The following is a 20,248-nucleotide window of genomic DNA, read 5'->3' on the forward strand; positions in this document are numbered from 1 at the left end:
ACTCACACTGGACTAACCCTGGCATAAGCGGGCTGCACAGGAACGTGGACCCTGTGCGGCGTGATCCTGCACAAGGAGTCAATCTCCCTCAACGACTTCGACAGACCACAGGGGAGCATAATAAAATAAAGACTGACCTAATCCAGTCCCGCCCTGCAGTGACAACGGCATTACTGGCAAAGTGGGCATCGGGGAAGGGACCCCACATCGCTGTGTTTTGTGGAATGAGGCTGGGCATATGATGAAACACACCAAACAATAGGAGCACGGCTGGACATAGCGTCCATACCCCCGAATCGTTGGGGCACTTACACTGGGGGGTTAAAATGAACACTGCAGCCGGACACACCCTTACGCCCCAAAACTACGCTCCTTGTTGACCTTGGACACTGAGCCTGGTCCGTGACTCTTGAAGGTGGAATCGGTGCACCATGACGCCGCGTACCCACATAGGAACGCAATAAAGTGGGCGACGCTTTCAGTCGCTGCAAACCTACACTGGAAAGTTGTTGGGACATAGCCTCCCCTCCACCGAACGGCGCGGCAAGACTGCAACAGCAGGGTAGGGATCAACAACGGCGGCCGGCACCCTGAACTGGGCCCATTCAACCAGGACGGCTGCGGATCGCTCTAAACTGCCCTAACCTCAGCGCACCAGAGCCGACCTACAACATACAGCAGCTTTGAGATCTCCCGAGCTATACCCCCCGACACTGCAGAATTTACACACCGGCGCCAAACACTGTCACAAAACCAGCGAACCCATCTCCCACCTCTGAAGATGGGTAAAGACAAACTAAAAAAAGCCTCAACGCAAAGCAAGATGGACCAATTTGCGGTGGCACAGGCCCAGGCCTCTCAGACCCACACACCACAACCGGCCTCCCCCGGAGATGAGACTGCCCTCTCCCTAAGAGATGTGATGCCCGCCATCGCTAATTCCCGCTCCTCGATGGAGATGAAAATGGACAGCATAGCGGCGGACGTCTCCTTTCTGCATCACGACTTACAGAAGCTCACCGACCACATGGGGGAGGCGGAACAGCGTATTTTGGGAACCCAAGACAACATCAGAGGCATCAACCAGCAGCTTTCACAAACGCTGAGCTGTCTGAAGACACTAGAAGCCTGCGTGGACGAGGGGGAGGGAAGATTGCGCCGTAACAACATACGCATCCTCGGCCTTCCGGAGGGAGAAGAGGGGCCCAGCATGGAGCTCTTCTTGGAGTATTGGTTGGTAGACCTCTTTCCACCCCACCTCTTCTCTAAGTTCTTCTCGTTGGAAAGAGCTCACAGGATGCCATCGGGCAGGCCTATACCAGGCACACCACCCAGAACGGTGATGGGCAAACTGCTTAATTGCAGAGATAGGGACGCACTCCTCCAGATGGCCCGCTCCAAGGGAACAATCGCCCATAATTGCTCCCGAATCGCCTTCTTCCCCGATTACACCCAGGAGGTGCAGCGGGCGAGACAGTAATTTGAACCGCTGAAGCGGCAACTATTTCACATGAAAGTAAAATATGGACTGCTGTTTCCGGCCCAACTCAAAATGCACCACAAAGGAACCACAGTTCATTTCACGGATCCGAAAGACGTCTGGACATGGGTGGAAACGCACATTGAAGGGGACTGAATGGCAAGACCGACAGACCAAGGAGGGAGATCCCGGCCCAGACCGAATCGCGCCCCCCTCGAGAGGCACTCGGAAGCCCTGTAACCAGCGATCCTGGAACAGGCAGCAAACCCCGCCAACTAAAGAACAGAAAGCCAACCAGCAGCAAGGTTCAACGGAGAACCGAGCGGATGAGACACCGACGTCACATGCGAATCTCAGGAGCCACAGAATGATCAAAAGGTGGCAGGAGCTACGGACCCAAGGGAACTCTCTTGCTTCCCTGTTTGTCAGAACCCCAAGTTTAAGCTGACACTCTAGTTTTGAGTGTCAACGATGTACGGGCGAAAGGTACTTCTTGTTGGGGTGGAGTATAGGGAGGGGGGGAGGGAAAGTTTGTTGTTTTTGTATTGATCTACACTTACTACGCATTCACAAGACTAATGAATCATATCAACTTGCACATGCTGTCACATATCAATCCCGACTGGCAACACACCCCCACTGTAACCAACCCCTGCATAATACTGCTATAATGCGACTCCACAAAATCTGCAAAGCTGACGCTAGATACTATAAATGGCACCCACACTGACCCACGCACCAACCCTTGAGCGCCCTAGATCTCTCAAACTAATCACGTGGAACGTGAACGGGTTGGGCTCTGGAATCAAGAGACGCCTTGTTCTGCAATTCTTGAATAGGCACTCCCCTGACATTGCCCTGATAAATGAGACACACTTAGCAGGAACCAACTGCACTTTCTTTCGCAGAACCAACTACCGCTTGGCACTACACGCGGGATACACAATGGGATCCAGAGGGACTCTCATCCTGATACACAAACGCATCCCATTCTTGCCGCAGACAGTAGAACAAGATCCCAGGGGTCGCTATGTGGTGGTTATAGGAACTCTGGGGGAAGAAACACTGGCCATTGCATTAGTGTATTCCCCGCCGGGGCTGGGGGAGGAGCTGCTAGACGATCTGGTTATCCTTATGGAAAAACACCAACTTGATATGTGGATTTTAGGGGGCGATTTTAACGATGTCATGTGTAACATTAAAGATCGCACTCACATCAGGGACTGCAACCCGAATACCCCCACCAAATTAGCTAAATTGGCATCGGCCCTGGGCCTTCGAGATGTGTGGCGGCACCTCCACCCTGGAGTCTAGGCTTACTCGTTCAACTCTGGAGAACACGGCTCCTTTTCCAGATTGGACTATCTCTTCCTCCCAGGCACTGATATACATAGGGCAACCACTGCGGATCTACTCTCCCGTGGCATCTCACACCACTCGCCTTTGATGACGATACTTTGTATACAAAGTGAAACTCCCCCCAAGTCATGGAGGTTGAATAGCTATTATCTGGACTTCCCTGATCTTGTCGACCATCTCACGGAAGTAACTAATGAATACTTAGAAACTAATACCACCACAGTCGATAATCCAGTCATGATATGGGAAGCATACAAAACGGTACTGAGGGGGGAAATAATCTCCTGGATAGCAAATAAGAAGAGGGAGCGGCTGTGGAAATTATTGGAGGCAGAAGCCGATATGAGCGACTGGGAGGCCAAATACGTTCTTGACCCAAGCTCTGAGATCCTCAGATTCCTTAAGGGCGCTAGAGAGCGGCTTCGGAACATTGAGCTAGACAATGCTAGGCAAGCCCACAGAGAGTCCAGAGCAAGGGTCTATGAACATGGGGACAAAGCCGGGAAAATGCTGGCCTGGCTTGAGAGACGAGACGAGGGTCAATGCCATGTTAGTGAGATTATAACCCCGCAGGATGGGAAATGCCACTCAGATCGAGATATAGCAAAGGCTTTCGCTGACTTCAATGCTACTCTGTATGGCGCTCCTGTATCTCCATTGGATCCCTCCCTCCTAGAAAACATCACTGTGCCACACCTATCGGAACAGCAGAAACACAAATGGACTCTGCTCTTACCGAAGCAGAGATTGTTGAGGCTATAGCCCAATTAGTCAGGGTAAACGCTGAGCCCCAACGGATTTCTGGTCGAGACCTGGAAGAAACTGGGCCGGGAGAAGTATGCACCATACCTCCACAAAATGTTCCTCTGGGCCCGTGATAAGGGCGCCCTCCTGCCGGATCTATGCAAAGCCACGATTGTCGTTATTCCCAAACCGGGTAAACCACCTGAGCAATGTGCCTCCTAAAGGCCTATTTCATTACTCAACAGCGAAACCAAAGTCCTTGCCAAACTCCTAGCTAACCGGCTACAATCGGTTATTACCTCTCTGGTCCACCCCGACCAATGCGGGTTTATGCCACTCAAATGAACACATATGAAGATACGGCGCCTCCACCTACTATTGGAAAGGGCCTCTATCATAGACAACCCGCTTGCACTACTAGCCATAGAATTTTGAGAAGGCATTTGACTCGGTTTGTTGGGACAGCCTCTCGGATACTATGCAAAGAATGGGTTTTGGAGACAATTTTCTGGGATGGGTACAACTCCTCTACAAAGATCCACAAGCAGAGGTGAAGGTGAATGGGTGGCCCTCTGAGCCCTTCCCCCTTGGCAAGGGCACACGGAAGGGATGCCCCTTGTCCCCCCTTCTCTTCTCACTTGCGATAGAGACACTCGCTTTGTGGCTTCATCACAGCGGGGATTGGACAGGATTTAGATGGCCGGAGGGACATGAAGACAGGGCGTCCTTGTACGCTGACGATCTCTTGGTGTATTTGGGAGATCCGATACAAACCTGCCCCATAGTGACGCAGATGCTCGTCCGCTTTGGTGAATTCGGTGGGCTGAGAATCAACTGGAGCAAATCTATCCTTTTCCCGGTGAAGGGCGGTACACAGGCCATCCCCCAGGAATGCCCATATAAAGTGGAACCAAATGGCTTTCGATATCTGGTGATTTGGATATCGGAGGACTTGACACACTACACAACCCATAACCTCCAGCCAATCATGGACCGTTTTAAAGACGATGTCTGCCACTGGAGACTTCTTCCCCTGACACTTATGGGTAGAGCCGCCCTCTTTAAGATGATCACCCTACCTAGATTTCTTTATGTATCACAAAACGCTCCGCTTGAGATTCGAGATGCCGAATTTGACCGCCTTGACAGTCTCCTTAGAGAACTCATATGGGGAGGGGGACAGCCCTGCATTGCACTGGCCATGCTCCAGAGATCGATCTGGGAGGGAGGTATCAGCGTGCCCCGCCTCCGAGCCTACTATTGGGCTTCTCAACTGGCGGTGATCAACGACCTACTACACGGGGACCTGGAGCTGCCACATATAAGGGCCGAAATTGCAGCTATTCATGACACAGCTCCATTACATCTGCTTTATCAGCCCCTTCACAGACCCCCACCACAAACAATGGCAGCACACGTTTCAATAGTCTGGAAACGGGCACACGCTTTTGTGGGATGGAAAGACAAGATTAACACTGCACAACCCCTGTGGCACAATAGTAACCTGGTTGAAATGGGGAAACTCAGACCGTGGTCCAAATGGGAGGAGGCCGGAATCACAAAGATCGGGGATGTCCTGGTAGGTGGGGAACTCGCCTCCTTCGAGGCACTGCGGCTGAAATTCCAGCTCCTAACAACTGAACAATATCATTATACTCAACTGGCTCACGCCCTACGGACACACATCCAGACGGACTCAGTTATTCCTGAGAGCACACCCATAGAGTGCAATATATTCCCAGCATATATCCCTGCTAAATGCACTTCTATATTATATAACGCCATGTCCTCCTTTGCCACTCCGGAACTCCTCATCTTAAATCCAAATGGGAAGAAGATGTGGGCACCATAGACCCGGAAGACTGGATCCAGATCCTAATGCATCCCAGGGAGATCACCATTTCTTCCAGACTCCGCCTGGTGCAATTAAAAATCCTACACAGAATATACTATCCTAGAACTATGATACACAACTGGAAGCAAGCCCCAAACCCGAACTGCCTCCGATGTGGCGGAGAGGTTGGAACATTCATACACATCCTGTGGGAGTGTCCTCTAATCCAGACCTTCTGGGGTGAATGCTGCAATGAACTATCCAGAGCGCTAGGTCGCAACATACCACTATATCCGAATGTGTTGTTTATTGGGTAAACCCGACGAGAACACTGCTAATAAATGGGAAGGACTGCTCCTATCTACGGTTGCAGGACTGATGAAGTGAAACATCGCACAAAAATGGGGCGCCCCAGAATCTCCAACACTGGACCAATGGGCAGATGATATGGACATATCTGCAAGGTTGGAACATAGAATCTACAAGGCAAGAGGCTGCCCTACTAAAGCCTCCAAAGTATGGGGAAAATGGGAAGAACGGGAATCTCAGTCATTTTTGATGCCCAAAAGAACTCGATCGAATAGCACAGGATGTGGCTGCATGTGGAAACCAATGGACTCTAACCATGTTTTAATATACCAATTTGTTCTTTGAATGCGTCTGTTTTGACCTTGTTTCTTTGTTTTCGTTGACTGTGATTGTTAAAACCAATAAAATTGATTATAAAAAAAATAAAGACTTTGTGCATCAGCCATGTCTCCTGAAGAATAATTACCAAATACTTGACTAAATTGTCAAGTGTAGGTCCCTTTTGTATGAAATCTGGGTGACCACGGGTGTTTCATGATATAACATCAAAATGTCACTTCTGAGGAATTTCAATGCCTGGTATAAGCTTTGTTAGCCATTGCCAGCCTACTTTGTCATCATAGTCATCGCTTGACTTTTTACTAGGAGCAGCCCCCACTCTAGCCACCTCTGTGAAGATTTGTTGCAGTTGTCGCAGCATGAAGTAGTTACTTGGGTTATACAGGGTTTATCTAGTTCATATCCCAAGAACTCTAACGAGTCAGCCTGGTTTCTGATTATTGACGCTGTCATAGGCAACACACAGTGAACACAAGCCATCCCACCAGCCCAGCCCCCCCCTCATTCAGGTGTGATGAAATAAAAGTCACATGAACTCAAAATTCGTAGTGATGGTATTTTAGCAAACATTTTAAGTCATTTGGTCTGTTAATGTGCATTTTCATCGCAGCGGCAGCTCTGTTTTTAATCATCAGAATACGAGCACCTAACTTCACTACTATGCTCGATTTACCAACAGAGACCAGTGGGGCGGTATGATGACCAGTTTCTACCTCAGCACACAGTATTTCTAAGGGAGTGCAAAGTACACCGAGTGGGGCGACAATCAGCCCAACAGAGCCAACTACTGATTCATTAGCGAGGGAGTTAGTAACATTCGGACAAGTAGCGTTCGCCTCATTGTCTTGTAGTAGCCAACTGGTTAAAGTCCCAACATTTTGTTGGAGGGGTTTCCTTCTGCATGCTGCTTTTTTCTTTGCTTTCTTGCCAGCTGTTACCATCATATACCCAAAGAACACCATTATTTGGCAGGATTTAATCTCGTACTCCAATCAGAAGGCAGGCATTCAGCATTGCAGGGTGTTGCCATCCACACCCTGTATGTGTCATGATCACTGCTTCCAAGGAGTCAGGAACAACCCAACATCCTTGGAAGCAGGCCCCTAACCGTTATCTTAGGCACCAGCCGGTCCCCACTGGGACCTTTTGGGCCTCGTCCTGGCGCCGGTGGCACCAGGCTCATCACAGTCATCGGTCCCGGCACTGGAAGCGCCGGGCTCATATTATGGATAAAGATGCTTGGGTGGACTTACCTGCAGCAGACCATGCTGCTTACTTACCAGCCACTTAGAAGTCCTCTGTGAACAGGAACTACTTTCTTACCTGGGTGGGGCAAGCTCCACTCCCTGGATACAGCACTGGAACACTTCTGGAACTGGAACTCTTTTCTTACCTAGGCGGGGCCGTGGAGGAAGACGCCTCATCACTCCAAGGCTATTTAAAGCACACCCGATAGATGAAACGTGCTTCGCGTTATTCTGCATCTGCAGCAGAACGCTCACCGAGTCTGTTCCGGCCTTTCTTCTTTCGATCCTGAACCTGCAAGAATTATACTTACCATTCCTATATCCAGTCGACAACAGCACCTGCAAGGACAAGAAACAACAGGTTAGCAAGGCAACCTTTACACGCAGTGCTTACTCACCTGATCCATCGGCTGCGGCCAGTTCTTCACGCTGCATCTCCGCCTGTGAAGACAAAAGCATTGTTATTACTTACCGGCACTCCGCGAATTCCGGATTTCTTCACGCTGCATCTCCGCCTGTGAAGACAAAAGCATTGTTATTACTTAGCGGCACTCCGCGAATTCCGGATTTCTTCACGCTGCACCACCGCCTGTGAAGACAAAAGCATTGTTATCACTCACCGGCACTCCGCGAATTCCGGATTTCTTCAAGCTGCACCGCCGCCTGTGAAAACAAAAGAAGAGACATTAGACAGGTATTTATTTATGCCCATCGCGCTCGCCACAATAAGAACGCATGCAAATACTCCAGCGTCTCTTCAGCACGGACTAAGCAGCAAGGGAAAAAGACAGTTAGAGCGCTAGCATTTACTTACTCATTTCCAGGCGCTTCACTCCATCTTCCGTCTCCAGAGTCCTGCAAGACAAAAGGGAAAGCATTATACAGAGTCCTGTTCAATATTAACGTGCCACGCACCTAAAGAGTATAAAGACTAAAAAGGTGCCCAGAAACTCACCGCTCGTGCAGTTAACGACGGTAACGATCCTCTGAGTTCAAGAGGCCTATGTTTCACCAGTGAAGGAACTGGTAACGGCACCCTGCACCAGACGCAGATGGAGAGTCCAGCATTCACCTATCTAAGGTGAGCACGTGACCTGGTGGGGGCTCTACGGAGAAGCTAGGAAGAGAGGGAGAGGGAGAGGAACATTCAACAGCCCAGACCCTTAACCCCCATATTCTTTCACCTACAGAAACCTCACCCTTCGGGTTCGACACACAGTGAGAAGAGGTTCGACCCCAGAAGCCAATCGAGTCCTGCACATCACTTTTCGAGTCACAGACACCTTCCTGCCAAGACCAGCGCCTCCGTGGGAATCAGGTGAGCGTTACAGAACGCGAAGCCCACCGCAAAACTCCTACCCAGGCGCAATGGAAACCTCAGACACTGATCAATTAGCCCAGTTGCTCGGGGAATTAAGAGCAGAAGTACATGCTGCTCGTCAGGAAACAAACTCTCTAAGAAGAGAGCTGATCATTTGCAAGGAGCGAACAGAGGACCTCGCTAGGCAAGTGCTACAAACGCAGGCAGGACAGACACCTTTGCCCGCTCCAGGAGGAAGTTATCCTTCTGCATCATCTTTAAATCCAGTGCAAATCAATCTACCCGGTAATGTGCCATTGGCTCCGCCCGAGCGCTTTTCTGGTGACCCAAAGAAATTTGCAGTGTTCATCAACCAGTGCCGCCTACACTTCTTATGTCGACCAGCTGCATTCCCAACAGATCAGACCAAGGTGGCTTTCGTGCTTTCTTATCTCAGTGGCAGCGCAGCAGATTGGTCGATCCCTTTAGTCACCCAGGATGATCCGGTTTTACATGATTTCCAGGCCTTCCAGTCCAGCATGGAGAAACTGTTCGCAAGACATACACAAGGGCAGGCCTTGGACAGTGAACTTCTTTCATTACGACAGGGTAATCAAGACCTCTTGACTTATATAGCCTCATTTAACAGACTTTTAGTGGAAACTCAATGGCCCGAGGATAAGAGAATAACGCTTTTCTACCGAGGCTTGCGTGGAGAGCTCAAGGATGTGTTAGCTCAAGTTGTGAATCCTCCACAAGAATGCTCAGACTATATTGACTTAGTTGTCCAATTGGACCACAGATTACAGAACAGGAAGGCTGATCGTTCCAAATTTGATACCCGAGTGTTTTCTAAACCACAGACCTCTACTAGGGGAGCTGACATTGTGGAACCCATGCAAATAGGGGGCATGAAAGGACCTTTAACCCAAAAGGAGCGGGAAAGAAGAAGACAGCTGCAATTATGCCTCTATTGCGGAAACTCAGGGCACTTTCTTCGAGACTGTCCAGTGAAACCAGCTAAGAAGGCTGTAGGAGCCGCAGATACCTGTACCACAAATTCTGAGCAGGGAAACGACCTAGCCCGACAAGTGTAGAGGTCCTCTTGCCGAGCGTTAAGATCTGTCCCGTGACCTCGCATTTCGTGGTGCCCATGGTCCTCATTAGTCCTGATCGTCTGGATCGTTTGCATGCAATTGAAGCTTACATCGACAGCGGAGCAATCGGTAATTAAGTGGACCGTGAAATGGTATCAAGGATGAACCTACCCCTTGTCCCTAAGGCAGTAAAAGACGTCATTACTACAGTGGATGGCACGGAGATAGCCTCCGGATCAGTAACGCACGCCACCCAAGAAGTGACGCTAGTGAGCCAAGATGGACACCGGTAGAAAATCGTGTTCGATGTGATCAAGGCCCCTCAGTTCCAGATCATTCTGGGAATTCCTTGGTTAGAGAAGCACAATCCTCAGATCGATTGGCGAGCAAAGACGGTTCAGTTTCCAGAATGTTTTACCACTTGTTATCCTCGGCCTGATGTTTCACTGGCGGCAATCTCTTCTGAGGTTCCCAAATTACCTCCCGAATACCAGGAATTCCAAGACGTCTTTCGGAAGGATCAAGCTAACACCCTGCCTCCTCATAGGTCGTACAACTGTCAAATAGATCTGATACCCGGAACAACTCCTCCTTGCAGTAGGATTTATGCCCTCACCGAGCCAGAGAATCTTCACCTCAGACAATATCTGGACCAATACCTAGCCAACGGGTTTATCCGTCCTTCAAAATCTCCAGCTTCCTCGGCTTTGTTCTTCGTTCCGAAAAAGGAAGGAGACCTTAGGACTTGTATAGATTACCGCGCCCTGAATCAAATCACCGTTAAAAACAGATACCTGTTACCTTTGATCCCTGAACTCCTGGATCAAGTCAAAGACGCATGTATATATACAAAGTTGGATCTCAGAGGAGCCTACCACTTGGTACGAATAAAAGAGGGCGATGAATGGAAGACGGCCTTCCGCACCAAGTATGGGCTGTTTGAATATCAAGTTATGCCCTTTGGACTTTGCAACGCTCCTGCCGCCTTCCAGTATTTAATGAATGATGTCCTTAGAGAACTCATAGATGTGTGTGTTGTTGTCTACATTGATGACATCCTCGTCTATTCATCATCTAAAGAAGAACATCGGAAACATGTTAGAGAGGTCCTCAAGAGACTACGTCAACATAACCTTTTTGCTAAACCCGAAAAATGTGTTTTTAACGTAACTGAAGTTGAGTTCCTGGGATTCATATTGTCACCCAATGGAGTCCATATGGATTCAAAGAAAGTCGATGCAATTATCAAGTGGTCTTCACCAACCTCTATAAAGGGAGTCTAAAGCATGTTAGGCTTCGCTAATTTTTACCGCAGATTCATTCCTGAATTCTCTTGAATAGTCCAGCCCATCACTGCTCTGTTAAAGAAAAACAAACGTTTTGAGTGGTCTACTGAGGCGGAACAAGCCTTTCGGGACTTAAAAACTAAATTCATTTCTGCACCTGTTCTAAAACATCCTCGTCCAGAACTCCCCTACATCGTAGAAACAGATGCTTCAAGTCTTGCTATGGGGGCAGTTTTATCACAAAGAGATCCGGTCACACATCAATTACATCCTATAGCCTTTTGGTCCCGCAAATTCTCGGCTCCCGAGATCAACTATTCAATTACAGACAAGGAACTTTTAGCTATCAGATCGGCCTTTAAAGCCTGGCGGCATTATCTTTTGGGAGCCAGACACACAGTCACCGTAATGACTGATCACTGCAACTTACAGTATCTGAAGACGGCCAAAGCTCAGTCTTCCAGGCAGCTTCGCTGGGCTCTGTTTTTGGCGGAATTTGACTTTATAATTACTTATCGACCTGGCAGTAAAAATGGAAAAGCAGATGCCCTTTCCCGGATGGGAATAGATGAACATTTGACCAATCCAGAACCAATACCCATAATCCCTGAACAAAGGATTTTGGGCTTGGTCAGCGCTCAATCCTTTGAAGACATCAAGACCACAGTCAAATCACTTCTAACTCCGGCCGATTTACAGAACTGGCAATTAAGGGGAAAAGAATTTTCAGTGGATCAAGATCTACCTTTTTTCCGAGGACGATTATACTTGCCCAGTGAGAAGATACACAGACAGGTAATCTCCTGTTATCACGATTCACTAATGGAGGGTCACCCTGGCATAACCAAAACCATGGAAAAGGTCAAAAGACATTTCTGGTGGCCATCATGGAAAAAGGATATTAGAGACTTTGTAATCTCTTGCGGTGTATGCGCCCAAAATAAAAGTCTGAAGGAGAAACCAGCCGGCCTCTTACACCCACTAGACATCCCTCCCTGTCCATGGCATACCCTGTCCATGGATTTCATCACGGACTTACCTCCATGCTCAGGGTATAATACCATTTTAGTAGTCGTGGATCTATTCTCCAAGATGGCTCACTTCATTCCCCTGAAGGGCCTACCTTCAGCTTCAGTATTGGCCCGAGAATTCTTAGAAAACATTGTTTGGTTACACGGGTTTCCCTCGGTTTTGGTTTCCGATAGGGGAAGTCAATTCATCTCCCACTTCTGGCGAAGTTGCTGTCGTTTAGCCCAAATAGATGTGAGACTTTCTACCAGTCATCATCCCCAGACTGACGGACAAACCGAGAGGACAAATCAAACTCTAGAGCAATATCTATGTTGCATGCTCCAAGAAACTGAAAACCCTTGGAAGGACATTCTTTGGATTGCTGAATACGCTTATAACAATTCGACTCATTCTGGAACCGGAAAGACTCCCTTCTTCTTATTATACGGACACCATCCTAGAACCTCTAACCTGGATCCTCCCCAAGAATTCGAGGCACCTGCTGTGGATCACTTGCACTCGGAGATCACTCGTGCTTTTAAGGAAGCCACTGACCATCTGCAAAGAGCTAAAGCTCAATTCAAGAAAGGAGCAGATCAGCACCGTAAAGAGGCCCCTCACTACGCAGTGGGAGAGCAGGTCTGGTTATCCACTAAGCACCTACCTCTAAAAGGACCCCGCACTTTTAACCCGAGATACCTTGGACCCTATCTTATCTCTGCCATAATTAATCCAGTGGCTGTTAAATTGGAATTGCCTTCGCATATGAAAATACATCCAGTATTCCATGTCTCCTTACTAAAACCAGTACAACCAGGAACCCGATTGACCGAACTCCCAGAACCTGTTTTAGTAGATGGAGAAATTGAGTTCGAAGTAAAGAACATCCTAGACTCCAAAATCTCCAAATCTAAATTATATTACCTGGTTGATTGGAAAGGATACGGCCCCCAGGAAAGGTCTTGGGAACCCTCAGAACATGTCCACGCACCTCGTCTGGTCAAGAAATTCCATTTGAATCACCCCGACAAGCCAAAACCCCCGGAGAAGACACGCTTGGGAGGGGCCTTGAGGGGGGGTGCTGTCATGATCACTGCTTCCAAGGAGTCAGGAACAACCCAACATCCTTGGAAGCAGGCCCCTAACCGTTATCTTAGGCACCAGCCGGTCCCCACTGGGACCTTTTGGGCCTCGTCCTGGCGCCGGTGGCACCAGGCTCATCACAGTCATCGGTCCCGGCACTGGAAGCGCCGGGCTCATATTATGGATAAAGATGCTTGGGTGGACTGTCTGCTGCTTACTTACCAGCCACTTAGAAGTCCTCTGTGAACAGGAACTACTTTCTTACCTGGGTGGGGCAAGCTCCACTCCCTGGATACAGCACTGGAATACTTCTGGAACTGGAACTCTTTTCTTACCTAGGCGGGGCCGTGGAGGAAGACGCCTCATCACTCCAAGGCTATTTAAACCACACCCGATAGATGAAACGTGCTTCGCGTTATTCTGCATCTGCAGCAGAACGCTCACCGAGTCTGTTCCGGCCTTTCTTCTTTCGATCCTGAACCTGCAAGAATTATACTTACCATTCCTGTATCCAGTCGACAACAGCACCTGCAAGGACAAGAAACAACAGGTTAGCAAGGCAACCTTTACACGCAGTGCTTACGCACCTGATCCATCGGCTGCGGCCAGTTCTTCACGCTGCATCTCCGCCTGTGAAGACAAAAGCATTGTTATTACTTACCGGCACTCCGCGAATTCCGGATTTCTTCACGCTGCATCTCCGCCTGTGAAGACAAAAGCATTGTTATTACTTACCGGCACTCCGCGAATTCCGGATTTCTTCACGCTGCACCACCGCCTGTGAAGACAAAAGCATTGTTATCACTCACCGGCACTCCGCGAATTCCGGATTTCTTCAAGCTGCACCGCCGCCTGTGAAAACAAAAGAAGAGACATTAGACAGGTATTTACTTACGCCCATCGCGCTCGCCACAATAAGAACGCATGCAAATACTCCAGCGTCTCTTCAGCACGGACTAAGCAGCAAGGGAAAAAGACAGTTAGAGCGCTAGCATTTACTTACTCATTTCCAGGCACTTCACTCCATCTTCCGTCTCCAGAGTCCTGCAAGACAAAAGGGAAAGCATTATACAGAGTCCTGTTCAATATTAACGTGCCACGCACCTAAAGACTATAAAGACTAAAAAGGTGCCCAGAAACTCACCGCTCGTGCAGTTAACGACGGTAACGATCCTCTGAGTTCAAGAGGCCTATGTTTCACCAGTGAAGGAACTGGCAACGGCAACGGCACCCTGCTCACTATTCTTAGAGAGGCACAGATCCACCCTACTGATGAGGTCCAACCAGACCGAAACACGTGTCTGGGGTTTCTGTTGGTACTCTTGTTCAGAGGAGAATTGCCTAGCATTTCGGTGCTGGACTGCCCCAGGGCAGGACAAAGACTGATATGTTTGGGATATTTCTTCTCTGTGAAAGATAGTGAGCTAAAGACTCTGGGTAAGTCTCTCGTAACCAGGACTAATGTCTGGCAGAGGGACTCCCAGGACCCCCCTTGTTAATTTGCATATTTAAGTAACTTTGGGTCTCACCCTAAGTTACTAGGGGAATCCAGACGTGGACCCCTTGCTCACTATTCTTAGAGAGGCACAGATCCACCCTACTGATGAGGTCCAACCAGACCGAAACACGTGTCTGGGGTTTCTGTTGGTACTCTTGTTCAGAGGAGAATTGCCTAGCATTTCGGTGCTGGACTGCCCCAGGGCAGGACAAAGACTGATATGTTTGGGATATTTCTTCTCTGTGAAAGATAGTGAGCTAAAGACTCTGGGTAAGTCGTAACCAGGACTAATGTCTGGCAGAGGGACTCCCAGGACCCCCCTTGTTAATTTGCATATTTAAGTAACTTTGGGTCTCACCCTAAGTTACTAGGGGAATCCAGACGTGGACCCCTTGCTCACTATTCTTAGAGAGGCACAGATCCACCCTACTGATGAGGTCCAACCAGACCGAAACACGTGTCTGGGGTTTCTGTTGGTACTCTTGTTCAGAGGAGAATTGCCTAGCATTTCGGTGCTGGACTGCCCCAGGGCAGGACAAAGACTGATATGTTTGGGATATTTCTTCTCTGTGAAAGATAGTGAGCTAAAGACTCTGGGTAAGTCTCTCGTAACCAGGACTAATGTCTGGCAGAGGGACTCCCAGGACCCCCCTTGTTAATTTGCATATTTAAGTAACTTTGGGTCTCACCCTAAGTTACTAGGGGAATCCAGACGTGGACCCCTTGCTCACTATTCTTAGAGAGGCACAGATCCACCCTACTGATGAGGTCCAACCAGACCGAAACACGTGTCTGGGGTTTCTGTTGGTACTCTTGTTCAGAGGAGAATTGCCTAGCATTTCGGTGCTGGACTGCCCCAGGGCAGGACAAAGACTGATATGTTTGGGATATTTCTTCTCTGTGAAAGATAGTGAGCTAAAGACTCTGGGTAAGTCTCTCGTAACCAGGACTAATGTCTGGCAGAGGGACTCCCAGGACCCCCCTTGTTAATTTGCATATTTAAGTAACTTTGGGTCTCACCCTAAGTTACTAGGGGAATCCAGACGTGGACCCCTTGCTCACTATTCTTAGAGAGGCACAGATCCACCCTACTGATGAGGTCCAACCAGACCGAAACACGTGTCTGGGGTTTCTGTTGGTACTCTTGTTCAGAGGAGAATTGCCTAGCATTTCGGTGCTGGACTGCCCCAGGGCAGGACAAAGACTGATATGTTTGGGATATTTCTTCTCTGTGAAAGATAGTGAGCTAAAGACTCTGGGTAAGTCGTAACCAGGACTAATGTCTGGCAGAGGGACTCCCAGGACCCCCCTTGTTAATTTGCATATTTAAGTAACTTTGGGTCTCACCCTAAGTTACTAGGGGAATCCAGACGTGGACCCCTTGCTCACTATTCTTAGAGAGGCACAGATCCACCCTACTGATGAGGTCCAACCAGACCGAAACACGTGTCTGGGGTTTCTGTTGGTACTCTTGTTCAGAGGAGAATTGCCTAGCATTTCGGTGCTGGACTGCCCCAGGGCAGGACAAAGACTGATATGTTTGGGATATTTCCTCTCTGTGAAAGATAGTGAGCTAAAGACTCTGGGTAAGTCTCTCGTAACCAGGACTAATGTCTGGCAGAGGGACTCCCAGGACCCCCCTTGTTAATTTGCAGATGGAGAGTCCAGCATTCACCTATCTAAGGTGAGCACGTGACCTGGGGGGGGGCTCTACGGAGAAGCTAGGAAGAGAGGGAGAGGGAGAGGAACATTCAACAGCCCAGACCCTTAACCCCCATATTTTTTCACCTACAGAAACCTCACCCTTCGGGTTCGACACACAGTGAGAAGAGGTTCGACCCCAGAAGCCAATCGAGTCCTGCACATCACTTTTCGAGTCACAGACACCTTCCTGCCAAGACCAGCGCCTCCGTGGGAATCAGGTGAGCGTTACAGTATGTGCGCACAATGTGCATCCTATGGACAGGCACTTGCTCCAATGCCAGTCGTAGGACTAGCTTGCACACTAGTGCCACATTCCATTGCGTACTGTTACCAAAGAAAATCCGGATTTCATCATACCTAGTCGGCACAGAAAGGGCAGGTTATATGCATAGTTAACATGGGGCATTTCAAAAACGGCAACTTTTGTAGTAACTGACCTTTCTGTTAGCTCAGAAGTGTAACATTCCATTAGGCCCATTTGGCACAGCAAGGCCAGATTACATTATGCCCATTTAGTACAGTAATACTAGATCCCATTACATTCAATTAGCATGCTAAAGGCATTTTCCAGTATGCCGCCATCAAAGGAAGGCCACATTTAATGTTGCCCAGGTAGTACATACAGTGAGTTAAATATCTGGGCAAGTTCACCTAGCCCAGTCATGTCAGATTACATTATGCCACGTTTTCACATTCAGGCAATATTTCATGTGCCCAATTAGCATAGTAAGATCTGCTCCTATTTATCACAGTAAGGTCCAAATGTGCCTTCCTGTGACGATTGAGCTTATTGGAAACTGCCTATAGCGTGCTAAATGAATATAATGGAATCTGCTCTTACTGTTATAAGATGTGCCGGCAGACGGCACTCGTCCATCTTGTCCCTGGGACTTTGCTGCCATTGACAGACCAGGAAAGAGGGTGATGCGGGAAGAGACAGCACAGGAAGATGTTCACGTTAGTGCTTTCTTGGCCCCACCGGCTCCATGTAATCACTGCTATTGACCGGGAGCCGGGCAGAACGTATGGAGTCCGAGAACATTGGAGAGCAGCATCCATGTGTTCCCTGTGCCCTGCCTGCTTTCCTGTCTCTGCTGCCTTTGACATTGAAACTGGAGAAGGCGAGTAGGCCGAGTAGCCCCACAGGTGCTTGGCAGAGTGGAAGGCTGAGGAAGACTACTGGCTTTTGTTCCTATTTTCGCTGAGCCAAAGTGCAGTTTCTATGAGCAAATCCAGTCTGTTCTCAGCACGAGCAAAGAGCTAACATTAAATAGGCTGCAGTCAAGTGTTTTGCTTTTCTTTGTGAAGTTAACGCATGGACTTTAAGTTGCTTTCTCAGGGCCCAAAACTTGGAACAGGTTATTCAAATTCTGAACAGAAACGACAGTAACCTACTGTGCTAATTTCAATCGGCCATTTCTGCATTTAGTGCTAGCGATCTATGGTTACTTTTCAGACGTGGGCTTATTTCTTCCCAGGAAAAGTCACATTTGTATAATTTAGATTAATCTATTTATGCTTTTTCATTTGCTCCTTAATTCAATCCTATTCAGTTCAGCATTATTATGAAGCCACTGTTTGAATCATTCAATGGAATGGTGTCTACAACAAGTTTAAATGAGCTGTATCAGACTACAATGTCTTGGCTGGATCAACACTGTTCCCTTCTTGTTTTGCGCCCAAGTAAGTATTACTCTTTACTATATGTATGGGAATATACGTACATACCAACCTGCATATGGATTGAAAAAGAGATTTTTTTGGAACAATATAAAAGTGCTCTTTCGCACGCATTTTCTGACCCGTTTGAATTGTGCATGTTTTTCACACTTAGTACGCCTCTTTTCTACTGCTGAAGTTTGATTTGACCTTGAAAGATCTTGCCAGGTCCTGTAGACAAATCATTGTGCTGTCCCTTGGAATTTGACAAATAATGTAGTGAGCTTCCATCAATACTCTATTTCCTTACTGATTTCTCCCCAAAAGAAGAGAGTCATCTGACTGCTGCAGAAGTATGATGCCTTACCGGGGTAAGTCCTCTCACAAGTAGATGGCAGGTGCTTGGCAGAATTTCAATCCATTGCCAACTCTCAACATTGTCAGCGAAGGCCCTTACATCTTAATTTGTGATGGTTTGACCGCTGAGGGAAGCAAAGGGGGAAACTGCAACTTTGGGGGTGGCCGTGGTATATGGGGGAACCTGCCCACAGAGCAGAGGAATTCCACACTAGACACACCAAGTCTGAGGAAGTCCTGAATGGAACAGGGAGCAGAGCCGGAAGGAAAGCTTGTGCTGGAGGGCGCAGGGAAACGGATGGTAAGCATGCTGCACTATAAGACTACCGAGTAGAAGAAATCATGCGGTGCAGGGTGCTTGGACGTGGGTTCATGAGGGTGCCATGTTGGTCCTGCATGGTGTGAAGATGGCTGATAGCGGTTTTGTGCCCTCTGTCCATTTAGCCCTAATTGAAAGATAGAGGGGCCAGAGGCCGTCAGTGGATATTAAGTGAAAACATAGCCCTGTTTCACTTAATTGAAAAAAAAGTACGATTTAGAAAGACCGCTCTGTGACCGAACAGAGCAGTCTTTCTAAATCGAACTGTCATGCCCCTGCTGCCCACGAGTGCGCGCAGGGGCTGACAGGCACTCAGGGCCAGGAAGAACCGTCATGGGATAACAGGTAGGAGTTTGTGTGCGTTAGTGTGAGTATGTGTTTGGGGACTACGTGAGTGTTGAGATGGAAATGGGGTGGTGGATGAGGAAATGGTGGGTTTGGGGGGGTTAACCCCCCTCTCCGCCCGATTTACAGGGTAACCAGCGGGAGAGGGGATGGGATCACCTTGTAAAGGGGGGCGGGGGACGTATATGATATCTTGGCATTTTAAAGGCCACGCCAAAAAATCGGTCTTTTCTGTGTGTGCCCTTTAGAATGCAGAAATCTCACCTAGAACCGGCCCGTGCTGTGGGAGTTAGAATGCAGTACCATAGAGTGAAATTGTTATCGACCAGTGTAATAAGAGGCGATATTAGGAGGTTGACAAGCTAAATAGTCCATGCATTGAAACTGTATACTGCTGAGGCGTGCCCTGGAAGATACTGGAGACACTGAGAAGCCCAAGGGAAGAGCCCATGGTTGGCTCAAGTGACCCTTGGCAGGTGGCAAAAATTAACTTCAGTGTTAGAAACATACAGGCAAAATCCTGCCCATCTTTATGTGGCCCAAAATACAAGTGAACCGAAGGGCACTTCAGGGGTTCGGCAACCCTGAGCTAAGGACATTAGATGTGCTAAGACTAGACTATGGCGTCAGATGTATTTGCTCCTCCATGCAGACACTGTAACTACACTTGTCACAAGCTAGACATGGATCACCTGAGACCCTAGACACCTTGTGTTTTCAACAAATCGATCATTAAGGATGCCAAAATAATACAGGGTCAAATAATAAGACTGATGGCTTAACACAAGGAAAAGAAAGTGTTACGATTCTCCAAGTCTATAGGGCCTCATAACGAGTTTGGTGGTAGCTGGGTGGTAAATCCGTCCAGATGCCACCAAACTGTATTACTGTTATTACCACTTGGTACGGGGGTATTATTGCCTGATTACAAGTGGCGGTGTAAATCTCCATTTATTTTACTCCATAGGGCTCAATAGAGGCATTTTTGACCGAATTACTGCGCCAGTAATTTTGCTGCAGTAATTCCTGTGAAATTTGGACGAGAGCTGTCGGATTTACCTCCAGCTCATAGCTGGCAGTGAATCCTCCAACTTTCCGCCAAAGTTCTAATTGGGCAGTGTGGTAATGCGGTGGTATAGGGTAATACCGCCGCATTTTACCCGCACAGCCCAACTTGTAATGATCCCCAATGTCGTCCTCCCTCCAGCCATAAAATGTTCAGGTAAGTGTGTTTCAAAGGGTGTAGCTGTAAACTTGTTTGTGTCCAGTACACACTA

The 20,248-nt window shown here is 48.3% G+C and overlaps 1 protein-coding gene across 1 annotated transcript in view; it reads left to right on the forward strand.

The window, feature by feature from the left end:
• MLXIP (MLX interacting protein) overlaps positions 1–20,248 on the forward strand; it is a 1,610,055-nt gene that overhangs the window by 1,501,960 nt on the left and 87,847 nt on the right. Inside the window, exon 16 of the mRNA XM_069619595.1 lies at positions 17,845–17,974. Coding sequence (XP_069475696.1) covers positions 17,845–17,974 — 130 coding nt within the window. The remainder of the gene's footprint in view (positions 1–17,844; positions 17,975–20,248) is intronic.

The sequence above is a fragment of the Ambystoma mexicanum genome, chromosome 10, assembly GCF_040938575.1.
Source record: "Ambystoma mexicanum isolate Mex_15411 chromosome 10, UKY_AmexF1_1, whole genome shotgun sequence".
Classification (NCBI taxonomy): domain Eukaryota; kingdom Metazoa; phylum Chordata; class Amphibia; order Caudata; family Ambystomatidae; genus Ambystoma; species Ambystoma mexicanum.